Below are 21,120 nucleotides of genomic sequence, written 5' to 3'. Positions count from 1 at the left end.
GTTTCTTAGGGAGTATGCTTAGGCTAATAATTTGAGATCTTTCTTCTTTTTTAATGTGAGATTTCCTTTTGTTATTGATCTCTAGTTTCATTCCACTGTGTTCAGAGGTCCCAGTGTTGTGGAGTAGGTTGTTCTGTAGATGTCTGTTAGGTCTAGTTGGTTTACAGTGCTGTTCAGGTCTTCTCTGTGTGCTGATCCTCTGTCTAGTCCTATCCATTCGCTCTAGCACAGCATCCACATTGGAAGTTGGATGTTGAAGGCTTCAGCTATTACTGTTGAATTGTCTGTTTCTCCTTTCAGTTCTATCTGATTTGCTTCATTTTAGGGCTCTCTTGTTAGGTACATGTATATTTATAATTGTTATGTCTTCTTCACGGTTTAGCACTTCTACTATTATAAAATGTTCTTTTTCTCTGGTAACTTTTGTTTTAAAGTCTGTTTTGCCTCATATGGTGTAACTGTTCCAGGTCTCTTTTGATTGTGGTTTATGAACCATCTATCTTTTCGGATCTTTTACTTTCACCCTGTTTGTATCTTTGTATCCAGAGTGTTTCTCTTAGAGACAACATAGAGTTGAACCAGGTCTTTTTATTCCTTCTGCCCATCTCTGCCTTTTAAATGGAGTGTTTGTAATCACTGATATCTTATCCCTCCCTCCCCCACCCACCCACCCACCCCATTACTCTGTTACTGCCTTCTGTCATTCATGTTAAATAGGTATTTCCTAACATTCCATTTTAATTCCTTTGTTGTTTCTTTGGCTATATAATTTTAGTTGTTGTCCCAGGGATTACAATTCACATTTTAATCTATGAAAATGTTAAGTTCAGTGTTATGTAATTTGCTCTTCTGTAACTGTATTCCCTCCCCGCCTCTTTGTGCAGTTATTGTCATACACAGTCAATCATTTTGTTTTATATACCCATCAACACAGATTTATGATTATTGCATTGCATAGTTGTCTTTTTAAATCAGACAAGAGAAAAGAATGGTGAAGCAAAATACATTTACTCTGTTGTTTATAATTAGCTATGTACTTACCTTTACCAGTGTCTTTTATTTCTTCATGTGGATTTAAGTTACTATCTAATGTGTCCTCTCATTTTAGCCTAAAGGACTGTCTTTAGTGTTTATTGTAAGTCAACTCACCACTGATTCTCTGGTTTTTTGTTTGTTTGACTTGGGAATGTCTTAATTTCTCCTTCATTGTCAAGGGATAGTTATGCTAGATATAGAATTCTTGGTTGATAGTCTTTCTTTTAGCACTTTAAATATTTCATTCCACTGCCTTCTTACCTCCATGGTTTCTGCTGAGAAATAAGCTGTTAATCTTATTAAGGGTCCTTGAACATGATGTGTTTGTTCTTCTTGCTGCTTTCAAGCTTCTCTTTGTCTTTGGCTGTCAGCATTTTGCTTATGATGTGCCTACATGAGGATCTCTTTCAATTTATTTTGTCTGGAGTTCCTTGAGCTTCTTGGATATGCAGATTAATGTTGTCCATCAAATTTTGGAAGTTTTTGGTCATTATTTCTTCGAATATTCTTCTCCCTTTATCTCCTCTCCTTTTGGGACTCCCATACTGTGTGTTGGTGTTCTTAATGGTATCCCAGAGGTCTCAGAAGTTCTGTTTTACTTTTTTTTTTTCTTCCTTCTCTGTTCCTCAGGCTAGATAATTTCAACTGACTTATCTTCATGTTTGGTGATTGTTTCTTTTGCCAGTCCAAGCCTGCTGTTGAACTGCTGTAGTGAATTTTTCATTTCAGTTATTACACTTTTCAACTCAAGAGACTTCTGTTTCTTTAAGTAGTCTATTTCTACTGATATTGTTCGGTGAGGCATTGTTCTCATACTTCTCTTTAGTTCTTTTGACATTATTTACTTTAATTCTTGAACATATTTGAAATAGCTGATTAAAGACTGTAGTAAGTGCATTATTGTCTGGGCCTCCTCAGTGACAATTTTTCTTGACTACTTTTTCCCCCATGTGTGGGTCATTCCTTCTTATGTCTTTGCATGTCTTCTGATTTGTTGTTGTTATTGAAAACAGGACTTTTTAGAAAAATGTGGCAACTCTAGAAATCAGATTCTTCCCCTCTCCAGGGTTTTTTGTTATTTCTAGCTTTAACATTTGACTTTTCATAGTTTCTGGGTCTTTGCTAAAATGCCCCATCTAGTAATGCAAGTTGTTCACCTTTTCTATTAGTTCCTTTTACGTGTGTCGTAGTTATTTTAATGTCCCTATATGATAGTATCGTTACTGGGTCATCTCTGAGTCTCATTCTATTGATTGCCTTGTTTCTTGACAATGAGTTGTATTTTCTTTTCTTTTCTTTTCTTTTTAATTAATTAATTAATTTATGGCTGTGTTGGGTCTTCGTTTCTGTGCAAGGGCTTTCTCTAGTTGTGGCAGGCGGGGGCCACTCTTCATCGCGGTGCGTGGGCCTCTCACTATCGCGGCCTCTCTTGTTGTGGAGCACAGGCTCCAGACGTGCAGGCTCAGTAATTGTGGCTCACGGGCCCAGCTGTTCCGCGGCACGTGGGATCTTCCCAGACCAGGGCTCGAGCCCGTGTCCCCTGCATTGGCAGGCAGATTCTCAACCACTGCTCCACCAGGGAAGCCCTGTATTTTATTTTCTTGATCTTTCTGTATTTCATAATTTTTGATTGACTGCCAGACATCTTGTATGAAACAGGAGAGTCTAAGAAAAGTAATATTTGTGCCTAGAAATGGGCATGGTTTTTCTCAGGCAGCTAATGTCGGAGGTTGAGTCATGCTAGTCAGCGGTTGAGCTGGGTTTGGCGTTTCCTTTGCTGTGGTTACTGGAAGGCTTTTCTCAGTGTTTGTGCTCTGCCCCCAGCTTTCAGCTGTCCCCGTGCCTGAGTCAGAGAGGACCTCTCTCACATGCTGTTGCCCCTCCCCTAGGAGTAGACTGCTGGTGATTTTTTAGTCAGTTCTTTTCTAGGCTGGGGTCGTGGGAAGTGGGGAAGATGCAAGGGGAGTGGGGTCAGGGTGTTCATGGTTCCCGTGCCACCTCCATCTTGGGCCCCATGTGCCTCAGCCTTGGGGGTGGAGCTTTCTCAGGATTCTTTCTCCTGCCCAAGGGGTAAAAAGGGGTTTTCTCCCCACACTCTCCTTCCCTCAGGTCTAAGGGCCCACAGGGTTTGCTGCCCCTCTCCAGAAGCCTGAGAGGTCAGGGCAGGCAGGTCAGTCTCCATACCTTTCCCCTGGGGGTGGCAGACCCCTTGCTCTGTGCCTGCGTTGCTCTGAGCGAGGCTGTGTCTGACCTCCCGCCTCGCCTGGGTCTGTCTCACGAATGAGCTTCTGTACTGTCATGCGAGCTCACGCTCAGCCTTCAGCAGTTCTTGAGAGTTTCAGCTGATGGCTTCTTACTCATTTCTAGAGGCCCTGCCTTCGCCTGCCACAAATGACGCAGCCTGTGCACCCCAGCTTTCCACGGACAGGCTTGTCTTTCCTAGAATTTCAGTGTATTTGGTTGCCAATTACAACCTCAAGTGTCTGATGAGCTCAAGAAAAGTTGCCATTGTGTAGTTTGTCCATCTCTTTAACCAGCCTTTCAGCCGTGGACAGGTCGTTCTTCATTCTGAGCTGTTGATCTGTTTTCCCCATTGGCTTTTGTTTATCATAGAACACAGCGTTTGCAGAGTTGCTGCTTAACGGGAGCAGGTTCTGATGTGCTTTCTTAGAGCAAGGTCCGCAGATGGCCCCGTCCGTGCTGAGCCCGAGCCGGTCGTGGTTGGCTTTGTACCACCAGCCTCGTGGTCCACTGACCTTCCCGGGACGGTCAGCTCCTGCTCAGCTGTAGAAGCGTTTCACTGCAGCCCAGGAGCTGAACCACTGCCTCCAAGTGGGAAGAGGGTGAAGAGCAGATCGACCTTGTAGCTGGGAGGCCAGGGAAAGGGGTCAGGAGGTGAGAGGTCAAGAAGATGCTACATGGGCTCTGCGTGTGCTGTGTAAGAACACACCTCCCTGTTCCGTGTGCCCGGCCTGGTTCCTCATAGGTCATGTGAACCTTTCCGTGTCATGGGGCATAATCACACCGTCCTTAATTACAGCAAACTCCCTACTTCTTTTTGAAGAACTTCCATTTGGTCAAATTCTAATGGATATCTATGATTACTTTTCTAAGATTAATTCCTAGATTTGGATTCATCAGAGGTTTTAATGTTTTTGATACCAGTTGTCAAACTGCCTTCCAGAAAGCATTTTACCACTTTGCTCTCAAGAGGGACACGCTTTGTGTGGGCCTGATGTTAGGGGTTTTGCTATTTTGGAAGTTAGTCTCATGTGTTTCTCTTAATATTAGAAGGCTTAACTTGATTGCTTCAAATTTCCAATGTGTGGACATTAATTTTAAATTCTGTTGAGAAAATAAAACCACAAACGTGTTTGGAGTAACTGCCTTTTTAGTACAAACTGCGTACTTTACTCTTCTCTGAGGAGGTGATTCTTCACACCAGATTTTTTGAACTTTGAAGCTATTCTGTGTTCCTGTGAGTAAATTTCCTTTAAGTAGTCATGAGATAAAGAAATCTTGACCAAAAAGAACTAAACGTAATTCTGAGTGAGCATCACAGGTACTTAGAACAGTTCCTGGAAGTTCACTCTGGGTTAAATTTTGACCTTGTTCTCATGGTCTGAAAACTAACTGAAAGTCCAATTAAAGCGTGTCTGGAAGGGCAGATGACAAGCTCTAGGTGGCCGTTCCTTTTCTCCAGGCCAGCCTCTGCTCCTGCAGCCAGCCTGACCTCACCTTCCTCTGGGTGGTTCATGCTAGGCCAGCGGCTGAGCTCTGAGGACAGAGGCATCTCTCAAGTCCTCACAGCCTGTTTCCTTTTAAAATAAAATCATTTATTCTCATTTTCTTATGGTGCTTCCTAAATGCAAGGAAGCTTGGTGTTTCTCCATCTGCTGGGCGAGCTGTCTGGATGGAGGTCCAGCCCCACATCTGCACCAGGCTGGTCTGGGGGCTGATGAGGGGCCAGTGAGTGCCCCCCTCCCCTCCCCACTGAGCACCTCTGCTTTGATCAGCTTTGCGTTTTAGGCTCCATGTTAGATTTCGTTTAGGGAGGAAAAAAATCCGTGTGTGGGGAAATGTTAGGAAAGCCATCACTTTTATGCACTTGGGGGACCCCGCTGAGTTTGCAATCTGTTCTATTGTGTGTTGTCCTTTGCCTTTATTGTTTTTTGTTGCTTCTGGTTTGGGGAGGCTGAGTGTCTGTGTGTGAGGGTCTCTTGATCTTTCAAAGACCCTCAGGGAGTAACTTCTCTTGCATCTTAGAAGTACCAGGTTGTCGTCTTAAGCGGTACGTTTGTTTTTTTATTTAGAATCTTCTTTTACTGGGGTTTCCAGCCTTGCTCTGGCCTCCAGAAAGCCAGAACTAAGTCTGTGTTCTGCTTTTAGTGACCGGCTACAGGACCTCCTTTTTCCTGCGGTGCTGTCACCTCGGCTTCATCTTGTTGAGGGCGAATGGTGGTGCTTCCAGCAGACCTTGCCTTCGTGGCTTTAGTGGTCTCTCCTGCCCATCAGGGTCTAGAACATACACTGATATGGAACTACAAACCTAGAGAGTCATGATAGCATTTGAGAACACAGTTAAAATGAACACAGGTGCTGTTCTGGTTTAAGCTATTGCTCATTTAGAGATGAGGTGAGGGGTGGAAAGGAGGGCTACTTTACAATGACAGTTCACATGGAGAAGTTAAGAGTACTCTCCTCTGCTGTACTCTGCGTTTGAATACCTAAGACACTGACTATGCTGGGAGCACATGGAAAAGATTAAAAGTATAGATGACAGGTTTTCATCCCTGGCCTGTTTCTGTTGACATTGCAGTTGGAAGACTGAAGAAGACCTCACTGTGAATATCAGCAAACACCTTGAACTTATCCTTACTCTGGGTGATAATGTGCATCCCAAGAAGGGGTTTGAAGTCTTGCACTCTGTGAGGCGCCCCTGCACCAGCGCTAGGAAATTAGCACTTGAACATTTTAGCCTAGACTATACTAAACACAATAAATGTAGACTGTGAATTAATTTTATTTGGAGTAGAAATTTGGTTGTACTCTACATGTATCTAACCACGAGCGTGTCTTCCTGTAATATGTAGGACTTGAAATTAATGGGCATGCACTGTTAAAATGAAATGGGGAAATCAGATGGTAATTGATTAGTTCTCTTACTAAAGCAGTAGTTGCAAAAACTGGTTGGTTCTAAAAGTCAAAATAAGCATCATAAAGGAAAGTGTTGAGGGACTTCCCTGGTGGTGCAGTGGTTAAGAATCTGCCTGCCAATGCAGGGGATTGGGTTTGTTCCCCGGTCTGGGAAGATCCCACATGATGCAAAGCAACTAACCCCATGCACCACAACTACTGAGCCTGCGCGCCACAACTGCTGAAGCCCACGCACCCTAGAGCCCACAAGCCACAACTACTGAGCCCACGTGCTGCAACTACTGAAGCCTGCGCGCCTAAAGCCTGTGCTGTGCAACAAGAGAAGCCACCGCAATGAGAAGCCTGCATGCCGCAACGAAGAGTAGCCCCCGCTCGCCGCAACTAGAGAAAGCCTGTGCGTAGCAACGAAGACCCAACGCAGCCAAAAAAATAAACAAACAACTTAATTAATTAAATAAAATTACTTTAAAAAAGAAAAAGAAAAATGTTGAGAGAATTCAGTCCTATGTCAAATAAGGTAGAATCATTTTTGCGGGAAATAAAATTTTTGTAGGTACGATGAATAATAAGATTCCACTGCTGAGGAATCATACCGTATAGGTAGTTATTGTTATCCTTCTTATATATTTTTTTTTTGTTAATCCTTCTTCTCAGCACTAAAGAGGAATGTGGGTCTGATCATTTTCTGTTCCTTTTTTTTGTACTTAAAGTGACATAGTATAAAGGGTTTTTTTTATTTTATTTATTTATTTATTTATTTATGGCTGTGTTGGGTCTTCGTTTCTGTGCAAGGGCTTTCTCTAGTTGTGGCAAGCGGGGGCCACTCTTCATCGCGGTGCGCGATCCTCTCACTGTCACGGGCCTCTCTTGTTGCGGAGCACAGGCTCCAGACGCGCAGGCTCAGTAGTTGTGGCTCACGGGCCCAGCTGCTCTGCGGCATGTGGGATCTTCCCAGACCAGGGCTCGAACCCATGTCCCCTGCATTGGCAGGCAGATTCTCAACCACTGCGCCACCAGGGAAGCCCAGTATAAAGGTTTTTGCTAGGTTTTTTTTCTCTCCAATATTTGACTTAGTTTCAAGGCTGTTAATGAGGAAATAAAATGCACTACATTTAAAGCATCACCTGTCTTATTAGATTTACTTTGGGAACTTATCCTGATATGCTTATTTAGAATGATAGGATTTATATTGCTAGTAATTTTTCATTTTTTATTTTAGTTTGTCAGAAGTAAAACTAAACTTAATAGCTTGAATTTGCATCTATAATTAAAGCTTGAATCACACTTGAAAGTTTTCCATTAACCTCTTCAAAGAATACACTTCACTTGTAAGGGTTTCCATTTCCTCCGTGTTCCTAACTTTGATTCTGAATTGTTGGTGCCAGTAGCTTTGCAACTGCTTTACTGCCATTTCTGTTGAACGCAGGAAAGATGATGCTTAAATTTCCTTTAGTCTACTGAGGACTCCTGTGCTTTTCTGGATCTAGGAATCCAAATCCCCTTAGGGATTAGTGCTTTCTGAGGAGCTCAGCTCAACTCGCAGTGAAGATTGGAGCTGACAGAGGGCTCTTCTATACATGACGGGGCTGTTGGAGGAATGACCTTTGTACCAGGAAACTTCAAAACACAGGCGAGGACTCTCAATGTTTTCTGGTTGTACCTTGAACTGATTGTAGACGTTTGCATAGTTTATGGTGACATTGCTAATTGGAGTGTTTTTATTCCAAAGAACACAAATCTTCAAGTTCCTTTTTACTCTCCTCCTGTCAAAATGTCATCAAGAAACTCTCTGAGTAAAAGCAAAGCTAGGGAATTCCCTGGCGGTCCAGTGGTTGGGGCTCTGCACCACTTCCACTGCAGGGGGCACGCGTTCGATCCCGGGTCAGGGAAACAGGATCCCGCATGCCATGAGACACAGCCCCAAAAAAATAAAACAAAGGCTAGTTCTCAGGACTGAAGGCACAGGCTTGGTGAGGCCTGGATCCTGCCGTTGGGGAAGCATGTGGCCTCACGTGTACCTTCAAGCTGCAAGACTGGCCAGGAGAAAGTGATTCCCAGCAATAAAAAGAGAAACAAATAATGTGTTTGATGAAGATTTTATCTCTAGACTAAGAGCCTCGGAATCAGCTACAAATCCTTGTGCGATTCGTCTTGATTGTATTAACTCATCCAACATTTGTCTCCTCTGCTTCCCTATCCCAGGAAAACCGAAGAAAGTTAGCAAGAAAATGGAAGTAATCAAAGTCCAGTCCATGATTCAGATCTTCTCCAAGAGTTTGATTATAATTTCTAATTAAACACATTCTAGCTAATTTGGGAAAATACTAAATATAACTTCAAAAAATTAAACATAGAATTACCATATGATCCCTTTCTATAGCAACAGATACAGGCTTGTATATGTACAGATTTGTATCTAATCCATAGAATTACCAATTCCACTTCCAGGTATATATCCAAAGAATTGAAAGTAAGGACTCAGGTATTTGTACAGTCGTATGAATATGAATGTCCATACAGCATTACTCACAACACCCAAAAGGTGGAAACAACCCAAATGTCCACTGGGGAATGAATGGATCAACAAAATGTGGTGTTCTTTAAAAAAAAATATTGGAATGGAATATTATTCACCTTTAGAAAAGAATGACGTTCTTACACAGGCTACATACAACATGGATGAACCTCACAGGCATTATGCTAAATGAGATAAGCCAGGCACAGAAGGACAGATGTCATGCGATTCTACTTATATGAGGTCCCTAGAGTAATCAGGTTCACGGACACAGGAAGTAGAAGGGTGGTTGTCAGGAGAATGAGGAGTTACGTGTTTAATGGGCTCAGCGTTGCAGGCCGGAAGGTGGAAAGTTCTGTGGGTGGATGGTGGTGATGGTTGCACAGTAGTATGGATGTGCTTAACGCCACTGAACTGCACACTTAGAAGTGGTTAAAATGGCAAGGTTTATGTGTCTTTACCATAATAAAAATTATGTTCCCAATTCTGTTTGCTAATATTTTATTTAGGACTTTTGTTCCCCCCGCAAAATACATGCATGTGTGTGTGTGAAGCAAAGCTAAGCTGAAGCTGTTTCGGGGGTATTAGACTGCCCCTTCCCCGTGCCTGGCCTGGTGGCAGGAGTTAGGAGGTGACAGATAGCTCTGTGGTTTGTTTTCATAGGACAGGCAGGTGGGGGAGGGGAGTTGCAAGCGGCCCCCCTGGCCTGCTGGATGGGGGCTCCATGACCCCAGGAGGGCAGTTGAGCTCTGGACCTCGGCTTTCACCTTGTGGAACAGATTCAGTGAGATGCCAGGACCCCGAGAGCCGATGCACCTGTGGTGTCCGTTGTCCCCCCTTGGCCTCCGCATCCCAACCTCCGATCGCCTCCTCGGAAACTAGTAGGATTGCTCGCTGGCATCTACCCCCTTGCTTTTGGGGAAGAATAAGGGAAAAAGTGAGGAAGAGTTGTCACTGAATGGGAAGCCCTTCTGAGCGGAGGTGTGGAAATCTTCAGGATGTGGAAGTATTTACTCTCCTTAATGATATTAACCGCAAACAGTTGCAAAATTATAAACACAACCATTGGGCTACTTGGCTGTGAACGTGTGGGCCTGTCTCCTCTAATGCAGCTCTTAACAAGGTCAGCGGTGTGATCTCATCCGTCTTAACTTCCAGACTCCCTGCAGGTTCCCAGACCTTGAGCCTTTGCTGTCTCCTTCCTGCCCCCCCCCAAATATTTATTTATTTATTTGGCCGCGCCGGCTCTCAGTTGTGGCACGTGGGCTCCTTAGTTGCGGCATGCATGTGGGATCTAGTTCCCCGACCAGGGATCGAACCCCAGTCCCCTGCATTGGGAGCACGGAGTCTTAACCACTGCGCCACCAGGGAAGTCCCTGCTGTCTCCTTTGATTCACTCGCTAAATTTGTTCATGGAGAAAAGCAATCGTGTTGACTGTCTGAGTATTTCAAGTTTCTCTGCATTTCTGATACCCTAATTGACTGTTCTAGCATCTCCCTGGCATCTCTCCAGTGTTGATCACTTCTTGTATCACGTATTCTTTCTCTTCATTTGCTTACTTGTCTGTTTCGGTCATTTGGACTTTAACAACCCTCCTCTGCTTGGGAGGAACTGTTAACTGCTGACCGGGTCTTGGTCCTCTGACCTCAGCTTTTCCCTTTGGGAATCCTGAGCCTCCTGTTCAGACAGCAGTTGTGCCGCATCCGTCAGTGTGCGACAGAGTCACATGGGAGGGGCCCCGCTCCCCTCCCAGAAACCCCAGAAACCCCAGGTGGCTGGGAATGTGGCCCCAGGAGCATTTGTTTCTAAGCTGCTCAGTGACGCTGTTGTGAGTCAGTTTGAGAATCTGTGGCCGGCAGAACATTGCACTTGTCATGTCAAATATTACACTACTGTATACCTCTTGGTTCGTAGTCTTTGGTTTAATTGGGCTGATCTTATGTAGGTTTTAGAAAATTATAATTAATTAGCTAAACTTTATTTAAAATTACATAGTCTCATTAATTGCCACTTTTATCTCAAAATGTTATTTTTCTTTTTAAGTCTGCTCATTGCTTTTTCATACTTAATACTCCTAGGTTGGTTCCCTCTGGAAACTTAGTTATTTAACAAAATAATTTCAATTGAAGAAATCACAGCTTGTGTCCTTTTTTCGGTCAGTTTTCAGAATGCTTCCTAATTCTAGGTACTCTTAGATTTGTTAACTAATTCATTTCACTCTTTTCCATTCATCTGCCTTCAATATATTTCTAGCATTCATGAGCTATTTCGTGGTGTCAAGGAATTCTGTATGTGCTTCATGCACTAAAATGGCTTTTTTAAATTTTATTTATTTTTATTTTTGGCTGCATTGGGTTTTTTTAATTATTATTAATTTATTTATTTTTGGCTGTGTTGGGTCTTCGTTTCTGTTCGAGGACTTTCTTCAGTTGCGGCATGCGGGGACCACTCTTCATCGCGGTGCGTGGGCCTCTCACTATCGTGGCCTCTCACGTTGCGGAGCACAGGCTCCAGACGCGCAGGCTCAGTAATTGTGGCTCACGGGCCCGGCCACTCCGCGGCATGTGGGATCCCCCCAGACCAGGGCTCGAACCCGTGTCCCCTGCACCAGCAGGCAGACCCCCAACCACTGCGCCACCAGGGAAGCCCTAAAATGGCTTTTATACACCCTCCATCCTTAGGCGCGTTCTTTTGCTCTTTAAAGAATGAGTTGTTCGCAGTATGTTTTCCCCAGTGCAGATTCTGTGCCAGTGGCTACTTGGTACAAAGTTGTGGAGCGCCCTGGCCCTGGCTCAGTGAGGCTCCAGCTCGTCTTAGGAAGCTGGGATGCAGGTGGTCCTGCCTGGATCCTGGAGCAGATGGTGGTACCTGATTGATTCCCAAGAGGGGATGTCAGAGACATGAAAGAGACCCAACTATGGAAAATCTTGGTTATTCACCTGATGCATTTTTATTTAAGTTGGGTTTTTTGTTTTTGTTTTTGTTTTTTGGTTCTTGTTTTGTAGGGAAAATACTTTCATAAAAGGTTTGAGGAGAGCTCTTGTGGTTGTGGTCTTGGTCACAGCCAGTGTGTTATCAAAACTAGAAGGCAGAGAAGCAGTGAGGCTGATGGAGGTCAAGCTAGAGGTGAAAGACTGGAAAGCAGGCGGATGGAGAAAGCAGGGCAGGGAGGGGCCCGGGACTGGACGTGACGTGAGCGTGCAGGGCAGTGATCACGGGTGTGTCCCTGCTCACTCCCACCCCACAGGTCTCCAGCCAAGTCAGGACAGTGACCCGGCAGCCTGCTCTCCCCTCCAGCCACCCACCTCCCAGGGTGGCACCAGCCAGCGAGGGACACCCTGCGGATGCTGCTGAGAAAGCAGGAGGCGTGCTGACCGGGTGGCGGGGGCTCGAGTCTCAGGCTTCTTTATTGGGTCACGTGTATCCCAAGCGTCAGAGGCAGTGCTGGGCGCCCTCCTGCTCTGCGGAGTCACCTCTTACAGCCCAAGGTGACGAGCGCCCAGCGGGCTCAGCCGGGGTGAAGGGGGGGGACCGAGTGCAGGTTGGGGCCCAGAAGCACAGCCCAAGCTTTCTCACAGTGGGCGCTGCGTGCCCAGGTGCTCAGATTGTTCCTGATATATCAGTCGTGTTGGAGCGAAGCATTATAGGAGCACCGACGATATGTTAATGTCTCTTATGAAGACAGTCAAGAGTGAGCCTATAAACTTTAAATCCAGAGATCCCCATGGACAGGGAACTGTAATTGAAGGAGTTGCAGCAGAGACTTTTATAATGATTTACAAAGGATTCATTGAATGTTATGGAAACAAGGGATGCTAATGTTTAAAGCCTACCTTTAGTTCCACGTTCGTTTGAAAAGTTTTCTGTTAATGAATTCAGTTTGCAGATTATATAATCTGAATAAAATGATAGGCTTTTATATCATTACATAGGATTAGGTTCCGTGAGTGTGGATAACAACATTTGGAAATGTTAGACTCCATAAAGGAGGGCTGATAATTCTGTAGACACTGTAGTGCTTGCTCTCTAACTTTAGACTAAAGAAAGTAATGGCCGTGAACATCCAGGAGGCCTAGGTCCTTTCCTTCTTCCAGCCTCCCGGCCTCCTCGCCTTCAGTCCGCATTCCCAGGTCAGCATTTCCCCGCAGCGTGGAAGTCACCTCCAGACAGAAGGCCCAGTGGGTCATCGGGCTCACCTGCCCCCTTCATGCTGGCAACACGGTCCTGCACTGCCTGTTGTCTGGTGTCTGAAATGGTCATGTGGTGGTTTGTTCTGTTTTCTGGGTCTCACTGGCCAGTGAGGAAATCCAGACACCATTTCTCTATCATGGTCGGAAGCACATTTCACGTTAGAGACATGCTTTTTAAAGCAGTGAATTTTTAAATTTTATTTATTTATTTGGTTGCACTGGGTCTTAGTGTGGCTCACAGGCTCCTTAGTTGCAGCATGCAAACTCTTAGTGGCGGCATGCATGTGGGTTCTAGTTCCCTGACCGGGGATCAAACCCAGGCCCCCTGCATTGGGAGCGCAGAGTCTTAACCACTGCGCCACCAGGGAAGTCCCTTGAAGCAGTGAATTTTAACAGATTAGCAGCACATGTTTGAGGGTATCTTTTTTTTTTTTTTTTTTTTGGCTGCGTTGGGTCTTCGTTGCTGCGTGCAGGCTTTCTCTAGTTGTGGCGAGCGGGGGCTACTCTTCGTTGCAGTGTACGGGCTTCTCACTGCGGTGGCTTCTCTTGTTGTGGAGCACGGGCTCTAGGCACGCGGGCTTCAGTAGTTGTGGCACGTGGGCTCAGTAGTTGTGGCTCACAGGCTCTAGAGCGCAGGCTCAGTAGTTGTGGCTCACGGGCTCTAGAGCGCAGGCTCAGTAGTTGTGGCGCACGGGCTTAGTTGCTCTGCAGCATGTGGGATCTTCGCAGACCAGGGCTCAAACCCGTGTCCCCTGGATTGGCAGGTGGATTCTCAACCACTGCTGCACCAGGGAGGCCCCTGAGCGTATCTTTTTTGCTCTTAGGATGTTTTAAAAGAAAACCTTTTTCGGGAGAGACGCTGAGTGAGTTTTTCCTAGCTGGATTTCACACCGGTTCCTTGTAGGAAAGCACCTCGTGGTCCCGGCGTCCGACTCCCTCAGGAGCTGTCAGCTCACGAGGCAGCTTTTGCCTCCTGTGTTTCCCTCAGAGCCTGGGTCACACCGTGTCGCACGATGGTTTCCATCGTGGAGGACGCCTGTTCCTGAATCTCAGTGTTTGCCTGTTAGTTGAGTCCTTGGCAGTGGCTTCTGCTCTGGAGTGTGGCACTCCTGCCCCCGATTGTCACGAGGCTGGGTGGGCTGCAGGCCTCCTCCTCTGAGTGCAGGGGGCTGGGCTGAAGGGGCGTTGGGGTCCCCTCCCCTCATCTGCTTGGTCAGTGGCGACCGCGTGTTCCAAGCACTGGGGGTGCGGCCGTGAATGAGACAGACAGGGACCCTGCTCTCAGGAGCTTACGGAGCGTAAGTAGAAGTCAGGTGAGACACAATGAGCTGGGGTGAGGAGCACCGCGAGGGAAACAGACCGGGCCGCGTGGATGCTGACGGGGGCGCCGCAAGCGTGGGGGCCGGGGCCTCCCGAGGAGCTGCCGCGCAGATGAGCAGAAACAAGCAGCCGTCTGGAGCTCTAGGGCCAGAACGTTCTAGGCAGAGGGAAGAGCGAGTCCAGAGGCCCTGGGGGAGCACAGACCTGGACGGGGGACGCACGTCACGGGGGACGTGGCCCAGTGCTGGCACCTGTGAGTCTGAGGTCAGTCCTGCTGTGAGCACTTCTCCACCTGAACAGGGTCCTACAGGCAGGTAACAGAGGGTCCCGGGGGTCATATTGGCGTGGGGTTGGGGGTTGAGCCACTCAGCAGAGCTCTAACAGGGACATGAAGGCCAGAGTCAGCAGTGCTGGTTGGCATGAGCCAACAGAAATCCACGGGTAAATTTGCAGAACCACGGAGAGCTCCGGGGGACCTGCTGCCTCAAATATGTTGAGCTTTTTCCAAAGCTCACGTATCAAGCCTACATGGACCCATAGCCTAGAAACCCTGCTTTTGTGGAAGGAAGCCACCAGGAAAACTCCTGGAGAGTCGAGGAGTGTGTGGCTTTACCCTGCGAAGCAGGAGCAGGTCAGGGTGGAAGGGCCGATCCGAAGCCAGCGGCTTTGCCCTGGTGGACGGCGGGCACCCGGCACGCAGAGGGCTTCCCCGTGTCACCAGGCTCGTTCTTGCCGCTTTGACACAGCACCTGTTAACTCACTCAGGGTTGGTAACGTCAAGATCCAAACACACCGGCAAGTGCCGCCCCGAGAATCTGCTCCTCCGGGAAGTGCCGGAGCCCCAGACGGGCCGCCCGTTACCCTTCACCCGGGCCGGGTGGCCTCCCTGCCTGCCTCTGCGGGGGCTTATTCCTGATGGGGCCTCTTTTTAGGCAGGGGAATCATCATCGTCTGTCACGTAAATACCAGTCCCGCTCACCTGCAGTTGTTCTTCTGGGGTCCTTAAAACTGCATTTTAACAAATTCTCGGTTTGAACATTTATGTTTTTTGCATAACAGTTTTTGTCTGTCGTACATTGAATCTTGCATTCTGGCTTCTGCCCTCCGGTGAGACCACTTCCCGGGTTTAATAGTGGCCTCTCATTACCCCCACCCCCACCCCGCCCCATGACCTCTCCATTCCCCACCCCCCCGCCCCATGACCTCTCCATTCCCCACCCCCCCGCCCCATGACCTCTCCATTCCCCACCCCCACCCCGCCCCATGACCTCTCCATTCCCCACCCCCACCCCGCCCCATGACCTCTCCATTCCCCCCGATGACCTCTCCATTCCCCACCCCCCTGCCCCATGACCTCCCCGTTCCCCTCCTCCTCTCTGTGGCGTACGTCACTGTTGACGCATCCTCGCCGCGTGGCGCCTCTCCCTCCCCTTGGGCAGCCCGGGGCTGCCTTCCTGGCCCTGCGCGTGGCCCTCCCCGCTCCCAGGCGGGCTCGCTGCTCCCTCTCCCCTTCACTGCTCCTGCTTCTCGGCTCCGCTGTCATTTCTGGACGCCCGCTCCGCTTATCGCAAGCCCCACTGCTGGGCTCTGGAGCCTCTTCACTCCAGCGGTAACTGGAGAAAACCACGCTTGCCTGTGACACTCCCTGCGGATGCCCCGTCTCCCGGGCACCAGGCTCAGTGGTTAGCCTCATCCGTGGCCCGTTCCTCCCCGCACCCGGGAAGTTGTCCGTTCGTGTAGACTCCGGCTCAGGGCAGATGGGCAGAGGGAGAAGTGGGGACAGCAAGGACAGCCCAGGCGAGGCTGTGACGGGCGTGAGAAGAGAGGGCAGTGCTGGGAAGAGCAGCTCAGAGCGGAGAACGTCTGTAAGCACAGACGGGAGGGTGGGGGGACCTGGTAGCGGAGAGGCTGAAGGTTAAAAGAAACAGAAAGGATCCTTGCTGGCTTCCTCAGAAAGATTCAGCAGTGCCCTGTCTCACTGGTAACAGCTTATCAAATGCTCTTTCCGTTACAGATCCTTTAGAAACTTATCCTACAGATTGGCCAGCACATGGGAAGGGACAACACAAGCCAAGGTTATGCATTGCAGCATTGTTTGTAGTATCAAAAAATTGCTGGTGAAATGCATTACAGAAATCCAAAACACTGTGTCTAATATGCCACCATTTGTGTTTGATAAAGGCGGGTGAGAGAGAAGCATTTAAATTCATATTTGCTGATATACACCTAGGGCACTCTGTGAGACACCTGGAAACCAGACACAGTGGCTGTGGAGGGCAGGGGGTCGTGGGCTGATGGGGGAGGCCTATTACCATGTACCTTCTTATAGTCTCAGCGTCTTGCACCATATATTTATTAGAACTTCTCCCAGATTTTCCCAAAAATGAATTTATTTCGAATTCTTAAAACCTCCAAAGTAGTTCTACTAACTGAATGAAAGTCAACCTGTTTAACCAGGGAGATGACCTGACTTCTCCAAACATCCATTCACAAGTCTTCTCCAGCGGCTCCAGCTTGTCTTCTTTCACTTCGCAGGAAATATTCCTGACTCGTAATTCATCCCGCTCTTCTCCTCAGAGAACTTCTCTCCTTGCTCATTTTATCAGTAAAGCCTGATCCAGTTCCTTGCATTTCTTTCCCTTTCTTCCTCCACCCAAAGGCTCTATACATTCATTACCAGGTTAGATAATATTTAGACAATTCACACCAATAGGAGCATAATTATTTGCCTTAACACCTGAGCCCTTAGCCTGACATTTCTTGGCAACTCTAAGAAAGTATCAAACTCTTGACTTTACCGTATTAAGCAGCACTGAGTCCAGAAGGCCGTGTCTTAAGGCTGAGTGAAGCATAGCAGTCAGGCTGACACACAGCAACCTACCGAGGAGGGAGAAGTAGCGGGACGTCTTCGGTGGCAGGAGAGAGCGCTGTCTCCAGCCGTTGAAAAGGCTGTTTGACAATGTAGTAGAACTGGGACCAGTGGACAGAGTGGCCCGAGGGGGTGGTGGACCCGCAGAAACGGGGGGGCTGCTTCACGCGTCTGTACGAGTGGCTCTTCATCCAGAAGAAATTTCGGCTAAATGGCAGGTAGCCTCGGCTCTAATAAGATATTTCTTTGAAGCAGTTTCCATTCTTCTTTCAACTTCTCAAGCCCGGAGTGTGTCCTCTTCATGAGACCCATTCTAGTTCAGTTCCATTCCTCAAAAGTCTCAAATTTTGCAGCTTCTTTTCAGCACGTTCCTTCCCATCTCTGTTTTATTAGGCGGGATCAGTGCGAGGGTGATTTCCTCGTCAGACTTGGAAGGCAAACAAACGCCTTTCAAAGTAGCCTCTCCAAAGGTTCTACTTTTTAACCTTCTTAAATTAACACAGTCGATCCTGGGTCTGTCGCAAGCATTTTTCCCTAATTCAAAGGCGAGTTGATGGCAAGACCTCACCGACTGCTGTGCTTTCGGACCCCTGGCAGGTTCCTCCCCATTCATGGACGCGCTGACGGCCAACGGGACGACCAACCTGCAGACGTCAGTCACGGGCGTGACGGCCGGGAAGAGGAAATTCATCGACGACAGACGAGACCAGCCCTTCGACAAGCGGCTGCGTTTCAGCGTGAGGCAGACGGAAAGCGCCTACAGGTACAGGGACATCGTCGTCCGGAAGCAGGACGGCTTCACTCACATCCTGCTGTCCACGAAGTCGTCCGAGAACAACTCTCTCAACCCAGAGGTGAGCGCCGTCCCTGGGGCCGCTCGGGGCCTCCTGCCTCTCGGGGCCTGCGGGGCCCGGTCCCTGCTCTCGTGCGCCCTTTCTCATCCCCCATCCCCACCCCGGGCTGTTTCACCCGACGGTGGAAGCCAGGGCAGCGCGGCAGGCCTGCTCCCCGTTATATGTGGGGACGGTGTGGTCCGGTGAGGTCCCGGCTTCCTGCTCGGGGCTCTGGCTGTGAACAGGGAGGTGGCGGTGGTGCCCCTGTGCTTCCACCTCCCGGCCAGGAGCTCTTCATCCATCGGGGGGGACAGGGGGCCTCCCTGAAGTCACGTGTAAAGCGTGTGCACACGCCATCCTGTAGCTTTTGTCAGGTCCCAGAGCTCTCTGTTCAGACAAGATTAAAGAGCCCCAGGTCCAGCCTTCCGAATATCTCACCATCCTTCCCAGTCGGTCCCAGCGCTCCACGCAGTGGAACTTAACAGCTGCAGTGATACCAGTGCATTTGTTACTGATCGTACCCGGTAAAGGCAGCTTCCCAGGATCGAGGGAGACTGGTGCTCGCAGAGCCTCGAAAACTTAGTTCTGTGAAGTATCTAAAATCGGAAGTGTTTGAACCTGCACTATATCATGCCTAAAATTGTAAGTTCTGGTAGTTGTTTGTTTCCTGCTTGTGAACAGCTAGGTCAAGCCTTTTCTGGACGAGAAAACCAAACCACAGAAAGCTAGTGTGTCTGGCCAGGATCACGGGACAGACCAGCTCAGGGCTGGTCCCCGGTACATCGTTAGACCGTTGGTTATTTGTAAGTCCTTCACAGAGACCATTTTAAATGGTTTGTGCCCTTCTAAAATGCCTCCATGCTGATGTGCTTGTACTTATTACCCTTACGCACTAAACTTGGGGTTTCTGCCCCAAGTATGGAGGCTGGTGTCAAATGAAACCAAACAGAACCAAACTAGTAGTTTGTTTGAACTGGTTGCATGTGCCACCTGCTGTCCAAACTGTAGAAATGCCAAGGGGATAGAATACGTAACTCACCCACCGAGAGCCGCAAGGACTGGACCGTTGAGTAACTCAGATTCACACATCTCTCTAGTTATGCTCCGTTCGTAATTTGTTACGTGATGACACTCTGTCCCCATTATTCCCAATCGCTGGCTTCAGAAAATAAGAAACTTGCGAGTTACTTGGTAGATGCAGGCAACAGTATCAGGCTGTAAGTGCACTTTCCGTGGACCGAGATGGTGCAGTAGTAAGACGCCCTCAGGGTTCCCTTCGCGCCCGTGACGCCCGGTGCCTTTCAGGTGATGAAGGAAGTGCAGAGCGCCCTGAGCACAGCCGCCGCCGACGACAGCAAGCTGGTGCTGCTCAGTGCCGTGGGCAGCGTCTTCTGCTGCGGCCTCGACTTCATCTACTTCATCCGGCGCCTGACGGACGACCGGAAGAGAGAGAGCACGAAGATGGCCGAGGCCATCAGGTACGCACACCTGGTCCGCCGTGAACGCCGGCGTGACCCAGACCCCGTGGGGCGGGTCTGGACGGGCCTGCGAGCAGGGCGTGCGTCTCCTCCCCTGAGACTCGCCGGTAGCACAGTTGGTCAGATCTTCTGTCTCTGCTGTGGGCCACTCGCCTTGAGCAAATGACTCACGTCAAGGCTGGCTGGAGCCCAGCACACGCTCGATGGGGGGCGCTCCAGGGGCCGAGCGCAGGGGAGCACGTGGCCGGGGTTCCGGCCGTCCGCCCTCCGTGTGCTCTGCCGCCAGCCCTGGAAGAAAGACGCTCTCTCTTTTTCACGTGGTAACTTACCGTTTGCTTGACTCTAAAATAAATCGGCTGGACTTTATGACACACTAGTTCCATAACATCACATGAGAAGGTTTTTTCAGTACAAGCAGTACACACAAGTTCATCCTGAGTTCCAGCTACACGTAAAACTAGATGATACAGATACACAGAGTTCCGTTTCTTTCACCCCCAACAAGGCATCCACTGTTTATTTGTATGTCTTCCCCAACCTTTTTCAAACATTTTCAGATGTGCATTCCATACACACACACACACACAAATAATACAGGTGTATTTTTAATTCTCTCAAATAAGTGGAATTATATTGTGTGTTGTTTTGCAACTTCTCCCATTTAGCAGTGTAACTTTCGATATTTCTATTTCCTCTGTTTTCGGATTTTCTACTCCTATAACATAACGTTGCAGGAAGCTTTCTTTAGAACCACGTGATTCTGCAATAAACATATGCAGGTACATATTTTGTATGTATTTCATGCTAATCACTATAAGCATAATTAAAAGTGTCTGATTTTTCAGAGATTAATTTTATTTGAAGTGAATGAAACGCAGTCACCAGCCAGAACGACTATTGTACTGCCCTGCCTACCTCCCTAGAAATGTCATATCCCTCAGGGACCCCAAAGAACCCTTTGTGTGTCTTTGTCACTTACAGGATGAAAACATTTAAAGAGATGCGGACTCGCCAAGTGGCAATAACGTTGCTTGAATCTTCTCCAAGATGCTTGGTTATTTGGAGAGTTGAAGTTGAGCTGCTTTCGATAATCATTGGGCCCCGCGTGGCTGAGACTCTTAAGCACTGACGTTGAGGGCACTGGGCTTTCTGGTCCCTAAACCATTCGAGGGCTGCACAGCAGGACGGTGGAAGCCTTTTTCCTGTCTTGGCCTGGAGTAGGCGGGGCATCTCTCTCCAACAGATGTCCCCAGGTGGTTCCGATGGGCGCAGCCCCAAACAGCCCGTCAGAAGAGCCCTGGAACCCCACACCTTGGGACTATAGGGCATTGTCTTGGCCTTTTAGAATATTTTCAATAATTCTCAAAATTAATATGTTTTCTCATACTATATACACGTGCGTGCACGTGTACAAGGCATTATCTGTTCGTTAATCTTTTCAAACATTACTACTATTTTTTAGGCAATCATAGGGTAGTTGTTTTTCCAAAAATAGTTTGAAATTTTATAATCTGATTTTATTAAGCATTGCTTCTGGCTTCCTAAATAATTTCAAACTTGCAGTGTACTAGATGGGACCACCTTGTTACTCAGTTTCAAAGTAAACTGCTTGATCAATGCACGTAATTCCTTGACAAGTCGTCAGTAACTTTAGGATAACTTGTAGATATTCCTAATTATTGACCCATCCCACCCTTTCAGGATGAATTATAGGAACTTACT

At 47.9% G+C, this 21,120-nt stretch overlaps 1 protein-coding gene across 3 annotated transcripts in view; it reads left to right on the top strand.

Annotated features, from left to right (window-relative positions):
• CDYL (chromodomain Y like) overlaps window positions 1-21,120 on the top strand; it is a 160,092-nt gene that overhangs the window by 123,059 nt on the left and 15,913 nt on the right. For all 3 annotated transcript variants that reach the window (XM_082344589.1, XM_082344587.1, XM_082344588.1), the window contains exons 3-4: window positions 17,685-17,941; window positions 19,226-19,398. In XM_082344589.1, coding sequence (XP_082200715.1) covers window positions 17,685-17,941; window positions 19,226-19,398 — 430 coding nt within the window. The remainder of the gene's footprint in view (window positions 1-17,684; window positions 17,942-19,225; window positions 19,399-21,120) is intronic.

This window comes from Balaenoptera borealis, assembly GCF_965194805.1.
Source record: "Balaenoptera borealis genome assembly, chromosome: 12".
NCBI lineage: Eukaryota > Metazoa > Chordata > Mammalia > Artiodactyla > Balaenopteridae > Balaenoptera > Balaenoptera borealis.
Note: the sequence above shows the minus strand (reverse complement) of the source record. Positions and strands in the feature narration are given on the sequence as shown.